This window comes from Sphaerodactylus townsendi, linkage group LG02 (genome assembly GCF_021028975.2).
Source record: "Sphaerodactylus townsendi isolate TG3544 linkage group LG02, MPM_Stown_v2.3, whole genome shotgun sequence".
Taxonomy (NCBI): domain Eukaryota; kingdom Metazoa; phylum Chordata; class Lepidosauria; order Squamata; family Sphaerodactylidae; genus Sphaerodactylus; species Sphaerodactylus townsendi.
This window is the reverse complement of record NC_059426.1, coordinates 124,242,459-124,255,887: the sequence shown is the minus strand read 5'-3', so window position 1 is coordinate 124,255,887 and position 13,429 is coordinate 124,242,459. Positions and strand designations below refer to the sequence as shown.

The window sequence follows — 13,429 nt, the reverse complement described above, 5'->3', positions numbered from 1 at the left end:
TAAAATTAGATTTTTCAATGATAGAAAAATCATGTTTAAGAAGAATTAAAGGATTAAAACACAAGTTACCTGAAATACATCATTTTCATTTCTATAGAAGTCAAGTTTTTGTCTTTCAAGTTTGACATAAAAAAAATTCCAAGTTCTTGTCTCTGGCTACAAGATTAATAAAACAAAGTCAACAGCCTATAAATCTATCAATTCTCTCCCTAATAGTTGGACTTATTTGCCACTGTGTAGCTAGGTTTTGTTCTCACTAGTTTCAACTAATGAATCATAAGGTCTTTCTTTTCTTCACTTGGCTTTCCTGAGCAAGGCTGTGGGCCAGTAGGAGGAGCAAAATAAGCTTCACAAGAGCTGAGCCACACAGTTCAAGCAATGCTCACAGAAAGACCTCAACACCTCTGCAACTTAATCAACAGAACTGTAAGGCAGTTAATGTGAGCAAAGATAAGGTTTTCAACTATATTAAGTTGAGAACAACAATTTTTCAAACTTGGGTGCTGTGTGGTTTCCGGGCTGTATGGCCGTGTTTTAGTAGCATTCTCTCCTGAACTGCGAGTTTCTGATTTTGCCAGTCGGTGGCTGGGTGCATCTTCAGAGGATCATCTGAAGATGCCAGCCACAGATGCAGGCGAAACGTCAGGAGAGAATGCTGCTAGAACACGGCCATACAGCCCGGAAACCACACAGCACCCAAGTGATTCCGGCCGTGAAAGCCTTCGACAATACAATTTTTCAAACTTTTCATAACTTTAAAATATTCAATGTGAGAAAGAAAAGTAAAATTGAACAAAACATTGTTTTTGAAAGTACTTATGAAAGTAATACAAATGCACTGTTTAAAAGTGAACAAACGACAAGGGAGATAGAGCCAGCAAGGGGAAGGAAATAGGAATGGAAATTCTTGAAATGGAGAGAATGTATATGTTCCAGTACCCCTCAAAAAAGGGAAGTAGGTTTGTCTAACTAACATGATTCATTTGGGGTCACTCCATATTGCTTATATTCTACTTACTCTATCCTTTATCATGCAGTTTAAGTAACTGTTACCTGATTTCTTCCTGGAAGGATCTGATCCCACATTTCTAGGCAGTTTTCCATGCTCTCATGCATTGTAGAAACCTGTAATATACAAAGGCCTAGTGTTCCTCCCACCATGTATACAGCATGACTAGACAGTTTTTTGAAAAAACCTTCTCCACCATTTCAAGCATCACAGAAAATTGAACTCTGCATTCAGAGACAAAATAAAAACATTATGTCAACTATTGTGCAAAAACGAGAGAACGAACAAGAGAACAAACAAGAGGAAAACTAAAATGGCGCCCGGAGCAGATGTAACTGTTTGGAACTCTGGTTAGTTCTACTGTATTGGAACTCTGCCTAGTCTACTGTATTAATGTATTGTTGTTTATTGGAACTCTGGTAATTAGAACTTCTAAGACGTGTGAGGGTTGCAGAACTTTACTACTACTACTTCTTCTACTACCCTCTGCTATATTGCAGTGAATTTGGTAAATTTTGGCATGCTGCCTAGCTGAATTAGATGGCAATACACCAACTCACATTACGCAGAGGGCAGAAGCAGCAGTCGGCTCCCGGTGGCGACCTGAGCTACAAGATTCTGGCTTGGGGGTGGTTGAGAGAACACCTGGCTTGAAAGATGGAAATGGAGAGGGGGTTGGTGGCAGCAACCCTTGAACTTGCAGGATGGGGTAGGGGTCGATGGCAGGAACCCCTCAACAGAGTTTACCAGCGTTCGACTGCAGCCGCAGCTGGGATCTTGGGATGAGGATTGGTGAGGTGAGGTCGAGTGGAGATGCCCTCAAATGTGCCGAAGAGGACAACGCCTGCTCCGTCTCAGGGGATGTCTGGATGGTGGGGGGGGGGAGGTCCGTGGCAGGGACCCGCTTACGGCATGCAGAGCCCTCTGAATGGGGTGTGTGGAGCAGCCCCCCAGGAAACATCAGCAAATAACCGAGAGCCCCCCACTCAAAATATATCCAAGTGTGCCTCTGCCCGAAGAACTGTCCAAGTTTCCCCTGTCCAGAGGATAGAGAATTCCCCATCTGGGAGTGAGGTGTTCCCAATGAGAACATGGCAGTACCGGCAGCCCCCTGCTAGAATAAGAACATGGCGGCGGCAGTGGCGGCCTCTTGTAAGAACATTGAAACTATTGACTGCAGCAGCTTGTTGGACATTGCGCTTAAGTAACTAAGTTGATTAGACGTACAAGGTTGTTGTAATTATTCCAGGGCTTCCTTGACTTTGTGGGATGTCAACAGTTTAGTTTAGTGTAGTTGAGTTTAGTGTTGGTCTCCTTACGGTGGTGATGAGATTTAGATTGCTCATAGATTGTGTTCAATATGTATACACTACAGTAAGTTTTGAGAGTGTATATAGGATTTTGTAATTTTAGGTTGGTCTGGATTATAATATTTATGGGAAGTTGCCATCTAAATTTGATGCTGTTACCAGGTTAACTAATTTATGAGGTTTGGCGTAGTTGTAATGGTTTATGATTTCATGTCTTAGGTTAATTCTGTTGTAGGTGTCAGGATGTTGTGACACTTGGTGTTATGCTATTATGTTATGCAATGCATTATGTATTATGTTGCTATGCTATTACAAATTGTTATGAAGTGTTATGATGGTTATGTTATCAATTGTTAACCTGTGATAGGAATATTAAGTATTATTGTGTATTAAGAATTATTGAACTGATGTTGGACTATGTTAGGGTTTATTGTAAATGATGTCGTTATTATGCCTAGTCCTACTGTACTGATATATTGTCGTTCATTCATTATGGTTTATGCCTAGTTCTACTGTATTAATGCATTGTTGTTTATTCATTGTGTTGTACACCGCTCTGATCCCTTCGGGGGAGGGCAGTATATAAATTAAATTTCAAATCAAATAAAAAAAATAATGTTGACCAGTATGTTGTACTCACTGATACCTACTGAAATGTGTAATCATCTCAGTGACAAGTCTTTGGTGTTCCCACTAATTTTCCCTTTCTTCCATATATCCTCCTATGGAAACTTTGACAAAGTTCCTCACCAGAGACTATTGAGAAAACTCAGCAATGAAGGAATAAGAGGGGAAGTCCTCCTATGGATTAAAAACTGGTTGAGGAACAGGAAACAAAGGGTGGGTATAAATGGGAAGTTCTCACAATGGAGAGATGTAGGGAGTGGTGTCCCCCAAGGATCCGTTTTGGGACCAGTGCTCTTTAACTTATTCATAAATGACCTGGAAGTAGGGGTGGGTAGTGTGGTGGCCAAGTTTGCAGATGATACCAAATTATGTAGGGTGATAAGAACCACAAAGGATTGCGAAGAGCTCCAAGCGGACCTTGATAAATTAGGTGAGTGGGCTAAGAAATGGCAAATGCAGTTCAATGTAGCTAAATGTAAAGTGATGCACATAGGGGCAAAAAATCCAAACTTCACATACACGCTACAGGGGTCAGTGCTAACAGTCACAGACCAGGAAAGGGATTTGGGCGTCTTGGTTGATAGTTCCATGGGAATGTCAACTCAATGAATGGCAGCTGTGAAAAAGGCAAACTCTATGCTGGGGATAATTAGGAAAGGAGTTGATAATAAAACTGCAAGGATTGTCATGCCCTTATATAAAGCAGTGGTGTGACCGCACTTGGAGTACTGTGTTCAGTTCTGGTCGCCACATCTCAAAAAGGATATCGAAGAGATAGAAAAAGTGCAGAGAAGGGCAATGAGGATGATTGAAGGATTGGAACACCTTCCTTATGAGGAGAGGCTGCAGCGTTCGGGACTCTTTAATTTGGAGAGGAGACGTCTGAGGGGGGATATGATTGAAGTCTATAAAATTATGCATGGGGTAGAAAATGTTGACTGAGAGAAATTTTTCTCTCTTTCTCACAATACTAGAACCAGGGGGCATTCATTGAAAATGCTGGGGGGAAGAATTAGGACTAATAAAAGGAAACACTTCTTCACACAACGTGTGATTGGTGTTTGGAATATGCTGCCACAGGAGGTGGTGATGGCCACTAACCTGGATAGCTTTAAAAAGGGCTTGGACAGATTTATGGAGGAGAAGTCGATCTATGGCTACCAATCTTGATCCTCCTTGATCTCAGATTGCAAATGCCTTAGCAGACCAGGTGCCCAGGAGCAGCAGCAGCAGCAGAAGGCCATTGCTTTCACATCCTGCATGTGAGCTCCCAAAGGCACCTGGTGGGCCACTGCGAGTAGCAGAATGCTGGACTAGATGGACTCTGGTCTGATCCAGCAGGCTAGTTCTTATGTTCTTATGTTCTCCTGAAGATAACTCCAATTTTACCCCATTTTTAGCCCAGAAGATATAAAATCCAAGTTAAATAGACCTTATGGATTCTTGTGGCTTTCAGAGAAACAAAGAAGATATCTTACGTGTGAATCAGTTTCTGATCTCTCAGGAGGTAAATATGAGTCCAACAGTGAAGTATGTAATGATTCATCTGTGTCTTCGGTTTCCATATCACAGAGGAAGCTGTCACTATTGTCTTGTACACTTGGTGGTACAAAATCATCACATAAAGGTAACAAATCACTGACAGCTTGCTTGTTTTTCATGTTAAGGGGCAATGAAGAAGGCAAAGAGATCTGGCTCTCCAGAGCCGAATCCTGCAGATCAAGCACATCCGGTGCAAGTGGAGTTTTTGTGTCATTGGTGCAGGCCAATGTCAGGTCATCTCCATGACTTGGCTTGTGTAAAGTCTGTTTGACCTTTGTTGATGAAACAGATGCAAAATGGATCTTTGGCTCCTGCATCCTTGGCTTCCTGTTGGAATGTTTCCTATGTAGTGAGGGGACCTTGATCAAATCCTCTTTCTCCTCAATACCTGCTTGTTTTAGTAACTTCAATTCTCCCTGAAAGAAGCAAACAAAAAATTAGCTGTGAGAGCAGTTAGTATACAAATGAAAACGATTCAGTTGTGAGAATCAGTAACAGACAAAATTCCTCCAACCTGGGGGAACTCACTCACCCTCAATTCTTCTTTATCATATTCTCCCCTTTTCCAAAAGTTACCGTGGTGAGGATCAGAGGAACAACAATGAGAAGGGCTAAGATATGGAAGGCTTGCAGTACACATATCTCAGCTTTAAGACCTAGACATCAATAACATTCTGAGGATTGTCAAGTTGTTTCTGGAGAACATGAGCTTTCTAAGTTCTTGGCTCAGTATTGAGATGGGAGGCACTGGGAACCATTTCCTATACTTCTCAGCTGTATTGCAATCTCTCCACAGGAGTTGTACCTGCTGGCTGTATCTGCCTTGCCTCTCCCCCCACCTTTCCACATAACTTGGAGCAACTGCACTCACTATCCTCATCCAAATCATTGCTTTCTGCCACTGACTGCACCCCTCCTTGAAGGACAGGAGGGTGTACTACACCAGAAGCACACTGGTTTCTATATTATGACTATTTATTATTGCTTCTTTACAGTTGAGGAAAGACTTATATCAGGTAAGGCCAGACAGCTATCAGTTAATCTACATGCAGGAATAGTAGAATTAACTAATCCTCCATCAAGTGCATCAGTTTATATTGAATTAGGTTACAGGATACCTGGGGACGGGGAAGGCTCAGTTAAATAAGGATAATATAAAATTGGAATTTTCAGCTCTCTCAAGGGAAATGTTTTATTTAATTAAAATATTTACATCCTTTGAGGAGTCCATGGTAATGCACAAAATATATGCCATTGAGAAGCAATATCAACAATAGTAAACTTAAGTAGTGAATAATAATTCCAAGAAAACCCTTACTAAACTGCCTATAGTACAAACACCCTTCTTCCATATTAACAGTTTCCAGATGCTAATAGAATATCCTTTGAAACAAGACTGTTTTGCATTTTTTCCCCCAAAATCGGCAAGGATAGTGCAGTTCTATCTTCCACTAGGTTGGGCTACCAGGCCAGAATTTGGCCAAGAAGAGTCAAAAACTCCTAGAGAATGGGAAATTAAGCACAACTATGAGAGGAGTGCAACTGGCACATAAGTTCAAATATAGAAAGATGGTCTATTAGATATGCAGATCCCATGTCAGGTTGGGCTTTAAAGACAAGAACCAGCATCTTGAATTGAGTCCAGACACAGATGACCAGTGGTTTCAAGACAGGTGCAATATGACTTTTTCCACACAGAACATTTAAAACGTTGTGCAAACATTTTGGAAAGAACTATTTTGGCTTTTTTTGTCCTCAAAATACAGAAAACTAAAGCATTTCTGGCCAAAAGTGGCGCTTGCTATACCAATCGACGGGGGTCAGTGGCAGGGACTCCCATGGGATAATGAGTGAGAAGGAATGCCCCACGAGCAGCTGCAGGGATGGCGGCGGCGCTGGCTGAGAGTGTCTGGGGAAGACCTGGCTGGGCAGAGAGTAAGAGGCCAGTAACAGGAGCATCTATGCAGCAACGACTGATGCCTGGGAGCATTGAGGCAAACATCAAAGGCAGAACAGAACAGAGCCATACTAGGCAGCAGAGGCTGGTGGCAGAGGCCTCTGCGGGGCAGTGAGAGTCAGCACTGCAAGCGAGAGAGGCGGTGCTGACAACTACAAAGGAGAATAAACTACAAAGGGTATTAACTACAGGAACTATAAAACTGCAAACCACTATCCTGCAAACCCCAACCTTTTGATGCCATAGAATCCCCTCCCTATTGAAAGAAGCCATGAATGGGGCTGTAAGATAAAGTCCAGTGATGTTTCTCCTGTCTCTTTTGCCCCAAAACTGCCACTCAGCACCAGAGCCACTGCTCACAGGATAAGTTTACAAATATCTTCACAGAGGTCCCTGCCACCGGTCTTTGCGACCCGTACTGAAAGGGTGAGGCATAGTCCAGGAGGGCTCAACAAAGCTCAGCAGTCTAACAAGAAGCCTAACTGAGAAATCACATTTTTGTGCAACAATAAATCTGCCTTCAACAAATATCCACCAGTCTTTGCCACAGAGGTGTAGCTGTAAGGGGAGGGGGGCTGTGCTGCGCACCGGGTGTGCACCCATGGGTCGCCACCCGACCCATCCCACTTTCATCCTGCCCCCCTCCTGGGAAGTGTAGTTCCCACCAGGCTTCTTTTTCTACACTAGGAAGTGTAGTTCCCACCAGGCTGCTTTAAACTATGGTAAGTGGGGTGTGTGTGCAAGGGGAATGTGAGGAGCAGGGGAAGGGGGAGGGGTGGGTGCACAGGGGGTGCAGGGGGTGGGGTGGGGCCAGGCACAATTTTGCCCCATGCCCATTTCTCCCCCACCCATGCCTTTGCTTTGTCACATTACCTTTGTCTTTCGATTCAGCTTCGCAAATTTCTCTTCTTGACACTCCAGCATCTTTTCAAAATCTCCATGTTTTTTCAATAGTTGCTTGACATCAGAAATAGAATTCTGGGTAAGCAAAGGAGTACAGATAATCACTTAATATATAAATTCCATGAGAGGAAAAATAACTTCAAGTCAATGTAAAGGAATTAGCTAAAACACCTTTTTATCAATTGATGGGTCATCTGTGTCATTCCACATAATTTAAGGGAGACATCATGATTTCGAACATTAAGAACCAACAAGCAGGGAATTTACAAGGTTTTGGAGGGGGCATCTTACTTTTATCTCCTCTGCTATTTCCTCTTTCCCTTTCCTGAAAGTTCCTATATAGTCTTTCCCCTTTTCATGCTTCCTCCTCTCTTTTCCATCCACCAGTCCACCTACCTTTAGCCCATCTTTAGCTTCCCCTCCTTCCCTCTCACTGACAGTCAGGAAAACTCTGGCCCAGTTGCACAGTGCTGACTGCCAGGCCCAGATGTACAGTGCTGTCAGGCCCAATTTCATTTGGAATATGGGGAATCCACAAGTAGGCTTGGAGATTCTGATGCAACAAATACCAGATTTGGCCCGAATCTGGGTGAATTCGGGCATATTCGGGCAAAATATGGCCGAATATGCCTTGTCCGAATATGAACGAATCCGAATGCAAGGTATTCGGGCTTTTTTGGGTGTTTTTCTGTGTTTTTTCACGGTTTGGCCTGCAGGGGTTACCTTCAACTAAGTGACCACAGCATTTGCCCCTCCCAAGCAAACTTTAGCAAATTTGGCTGGTTCCTTTCAGGAGACTCACACCAGCAGCCCTGTAGGAAATAAGTGCTCCTACCCAGAGCAAGACCCTCACCAGAGTGCCCCCCATTGAAATCTCCACCCAGAGCCAGCTGGGCATAACAGTAAGCCCCATTGAAGTCTATGGTGGTGGTTCCCACCATAGAACATACTGAAGAGCCTGGCAGATTCTGGAGAATTTCTGAGTGTGTAAACACTGGCTGCACATTTTTGAAGATAGAGGTACCAGACTTTCAAGGTGGTTCCAGGAGGCCTGCTGGTAATAGCATGCAGGCTTGGTGAACTTTGCTTCTGGGGGCGGGGTTGAGAGCGTTCAGAGAGAACTCAGCCCTCATCTCCTGTTAGCTCCCATTGGAAACAATGGGGATGGGGCACCCACTTTGGGGGTCCATAACTTTGGCCCCCCTGAACCAAATTTGGGTGGCATCATTAGGACAGTCTCTGAATCATACCCTGAAATTCTGATGCAGCTAGCTTTAAAAATGTGCCCCCAAAAACGTGCAAAAACACCCCAAAAATACAAAAAAATTCAACCGGACCTGAATTTTTCGGATATACCTGAATATTCGTGTTTACCCGACTATGTTATTTATTCAGGCATACAGATAATTTTATGCCCAAATAAATCCAAATCCAAATTTTGCCGAATTTCTAGGGTATTTACCAACCCTATCCACAAGGACTTACGAGGTGCACTTCACTTTCCCCCATATCACCCTCCTCACACTATTCCCTGTTCCCCTCTTTCTGGCAGCACCTCATATCATATACTCTATTCCTGCTTTTTATTTATCTTCCCACACACCCACACACCCACCTATTTTTATTTGTTCTGTATCTTCAGCTATATTTATTTACTTCAATGATAAATGCTCTACATTTCTTGAAACCCTGTCCTTCCAATTTCCGAAAACCCCATTCTCCTTAGGCCCTGGGGAGTCAAAGCAGTTTGTATTATTCCCCTAAATTTTATTTTCACAACAACCCTCTGAGGTAGGTTAGAATGCATTATAAGTCCAAGTTCAACCTAGTGAACTTTCATGGAAGAGCGGGGAGTTGGACCTGGGCCTCATGGATCTTAGCTAAAAGTGTAACCACTACACAGCACTGTCTTACATGGAGTGGCTGCTGTTGAACAATAGTGAGCATCTGGCCATAGATGAGTTATGGATGTCATGTGGTAGTAAGTTGCCAGGTGATTGCTTGTGGCCTGGCACCAATGAGTTCTCTGCCAAAGACCAAGACAGCCCTGGAAAGGAACCTGGAAAGGGTGCTTCCCCTTCCATGTCTCCAGCATGGTTCACCTTGTTTGTGTGAGTGATTTCTTGGCCAAACAGCCTGCTCATGTAGCAAAGTGTTTCAGTATTTATGTTATCCTTACTCACCCCATAGTTTGGATCTGAGAGAAAACCTTCCCTGGCAGTCAGCCAAGCTTCAGCTTGGTCCAGTTCCCATCGCAGTAACTGGATCTCCAAGTTTTCCTTATACAATTCCTTTCTCATGTCCCAAGATTCCTTCACTTTGTTCTTTAGCTCCAATAGTTCAGAAAGTTTCTCTTCAATCTATAAAAATAAATCCAAAGATTTCTATGAAAGGAGGAGAAAATAGCCTTCCCAACAGCCTTAAAGTAGACTGAAGGCATTTGTGAACTAAGAGATTGACTTTGTGACCTCTCCATAAAAACTGTTGAATCCACTTAATTTCGTATAGTCAGTATATTTTCAATAGTAAGGTTATGATATTCGTTTATGCAACTTCGTTCAGTGGAACCCAAGACAATATATTATATTGAGCCAATGTGGTGTAGTGGTTAAGAACAGATGAACTGTAATCTGATTCCCCACTCCTCCACATGAGTGGTGGACTCTTATCAGATGAACTGGATTTTTTCCCCCCACTCCTACACATTAAGTCTGTTGGGTGACCTTGGGCTAGTCCTGGGCTGTTCTGAGCCTCCCAAAATAGGTTATTGAAGAACTACGAATCTAAAGCAGATGCTGGTGAGTTCAGACTTGTTTAAGAAGAATCAGTCTGCTCCTATCACGCAGGGCCACTTTAGGTCTGGACACTGTGCAGCTTGTCCCAATTCATTAAATATTAAAATGTTTGTTCACCCTTTTACAAACAAAATAGGGCATTTAAGGCACCTGAGTACATGCAATACTCATTCCTGTGTAAATGTGATCATATGCCCTTGCCCTCTTCTATATGTTGCCATGACGATAAGAACTGTTAGACAACACTTTTTGGACCATGTCTCTACGATGCATAGCTACAGACAAGACTGTCCATCTGATCAAAATCCCATGCTGCACTTCTTACTGTGCAATAAATGGTTGGCTATGGCCAAAATAATTTACACCAGTCATGCAGGTGGTGTGGTTATTGGGTCAATAGGCTCTGAGCAGGGGTGGTCCCATCCTTGGGTGGCCAATGGCGACGTGACGCCTGCCCTCAAAGGGCATGACTAAGGGCCCCCCATCTGCCCTCGTAAGGGTGGAAGCTGGGGACTCTTTCCTGCTCTTCCTGGGACGCAACCACAGCTGTGATGATTCACGGCCGCTCTTTTATTAGGTAGCCAAACTGAATGGGACTTAAATGTGGATTTAGATTTTTCCTGCTTTCCATAAAAAATTACTGCTAGGGTAGAGTGAAATACCTCTAAGGGGTTAATTCCAATAACTTGTTCATTTATCACACCTGTTTCTAGTTAAATAGGTTGTTGCTGCATTTTGGTAGATTACATTCCATAATGAAGTTAGAAGGAGATACATTTGGATTAACTTCCTAAATAGTCAGTCTGGTTAAACCCTTATTTTTGGCCCAATCCTCACTTAAGGGGAGAATTTCCCCGAGAGCATGGAGTCTAACCGCGGACCACATTCATATTTATGCCAATTTATGCACGTATGGAATTTCTTTGAATGGAATAATTATTGCCAGGTCCACTTGATGAGCCACCTGTAACGACTCTCTAACTTCATTTCTTGCTCCATATATTTGCCTACCCATTTGAGAACATTGTTGCTGACTGGTGACGATTGGTCACTGTATTGGATTTATAAAATGATCAGTCTTTCAAGTGAGGATACTGGGACAATAATTGAAGATCTCTGGCAATTTTGGCAAGATCTCCAGGAGATTCCTGGAGATTCCTGGGGATTCTGGGAGAACTGGATAAAGCATTAATTTGTGTTATGTAATTGCTATGTTTACCTAATTGCTATTAGAGAGGTATCAACTGTGTGAGAGTTTGTAGGTGTGAATGTGGTGTATGAATGAATGATATTTTCATATTTTGATGTAATATTTCTCACATTTTTCATGTTTTCACATTAAACGTTAGCACTTTTGTATATAGATGTTTGCTAAGCGAGGTGTATTTTTCTAATTGTTCAGGTCTTTCACTGCCACTAGCACTTTTGTTTATTGACCTTGGGCAAGCCACAGTTCTTTGGAACTCTTTCAGACCCAGGTACCCCACAAGGTGTGTTATGAGGAGAGAATGAGAAAATGTAAGCCGCCTTGAGACTGCTTACAGGAGAGAAAGGTGGGGTATAAATCAAAACTGTTATAATTCTAAAAATGTTCATACAAAAGGAAAAAAAAGTCTGACTGAATAGAAAGGCCATACCAACAGCCTGAAAGTAAACTATGAAATGGTATAGTGGGCCTTCCTAAAGAAAGTTACTACACAACTATGCTTCCACCAAGAAAAATGTGCCTTCTATGTGCTGGCTTAGCATTTATACATAAGGGTGCCAGTCCTATGCCAGCAAATGCCAGGAGATTTTAATAGCAGTGCCTGGGGAGGATGGGGTTTCAGGAAATGTGATGTTAATCCTCCGTGATGCTTTAGGAATTCCCCCAATGTTAACAGTAAAAACCATAGAGATTGGGGAAAATTTCTAGAGTAAACAGAGGATGAGACATCACTTTTGAGTGATGGTTTGCAGGATGTGATATTTCTTCTAGGAATTCTTCCAATCTCTGTAGGCTTTTCCATAAAGATTGGGGAAATGCCTGCAGCATCACCATCATTACTATCACCCATTTTTACTCTTGCTCCTCCAATCATTAACAGCCTATGGTCATATACAATTTACTTGACTTGACCTTAAGGGCAGCAGATTGAGGCAATTGTCCACTGTCAGAGGACAAATAGCAAGCCTATTTACATATTGGAATATTTGTGGCAGTTCTGTCAGTAGAAAGGCTGGAGGATGGATTTCTAACATGGATTCTTCTGAAATTCTTCTCATCTGAATTTTCCATTTGTTTAAAGGCAGATTATTTCCAATTTTTTTGCATTCATAGTTTGTTTCATATTTCAAGTTTCTTTTGCATTTTTGCATTCTATATTACTGTGTGCACATGCATTCTGCACGTTGACAAAGAACTGAAAAAAAAGCAATCTTGATGTCACTGTATGCACAGTTATATTAAGATTTTGCTGGTACAATATAAAAAATTCAAGGAGTACATGTGTGCATCCTGAGAACATCACTCAAGATGTCATATGTTTTATGACTGTATTTTATCATATGTTGTACACCGCCCGGAGCCCTTCGGGGATAGGGCGGTATAAAAGCCTAAAGCATAAAGTATATATATATTATATATAATTTAATAAATGTCAAGAACATATGGCGCAAAAGATAGAATGAACAGAATAGAATGCAGGAAATATGATCCCCTCTATTTCTTGAAGACAAGACATAAAAAGCTCTCACAGGAACACCAAAGTTATAGCATTTTTAATTACTGTGTTACTAGGTTACCACCCATGTTCCTATACTGATGACTCTAGCCTTGAAAAGCTCATGTCACAGTACATCTGTTAATCTTTATGGTGCTACATGAAGAACTCTTGCTTTAATTTACAATAGAAACCAAATAAATTAACACTCTCTCCACAATAACTTTCAAAAGTTAAGATGATAAAAAGCATTTGGGTAACTTCATACATAATAGATTTTTATTATAAGAACTTTTATTATTCTGTTTTATTAAACTGAAAGAATACCTCATCCTGGGAATATCATTTTGGAGTACTCTTAGATCCTTAGGCCGTGTACACCCAAAGGTACACAGAGAATCTATTCTTACTATCAAAGCAAGAGTTGTAATCCGGCCGTGTGAAATAATGTATGATTGTAAAAAGAACTGGCCTAATTCCTATGAGAACTCTGGCACTCCCTAATCAAAGCTGTCTTGAGTCCCTCGGGAGATTGGTGGGGTAAAAATATAATATATAAATTAAAAAATAAAATAAAAGCTCTT

General features: G+C 41.9%; 1 protein-coding gene across 1 annotated transcript in view; it reads right to left on the bottom strand.

The window, feature by feature from the left end:
* Positions 1–13,429, bottom strand: part of SPTBN5 (spectrin beta, non-erythrocytic 5) — a 150,223-nt gene that overhangs the window by 12,980 nt on the left and 123,814 nt on the right. Inside the window, exons 54-58 of the mRNA XM_048484608.1 lie at positions 9,532–9,708; positions 7,319–7,423; positions 4,425–4,904; positions 1,054–1,125; positions 70–156 (exon numbers count right to left, since the gene is read on the bottom strand). Coding sequence (XP_048340565.1) covers positions 70–156; positions 1,054–1,125; positions 4,425–4,904; positions 7,319–7,423; positions 9,532–9,708 — 921 coding nt within the window. The remainder of the gene's footprint in view (positions 1–69; positions 157–1,053; positions 1,126–4,424; positions 4,905–7,318; positions 7,424–9,531; positions 9,709–13,429) is intronic.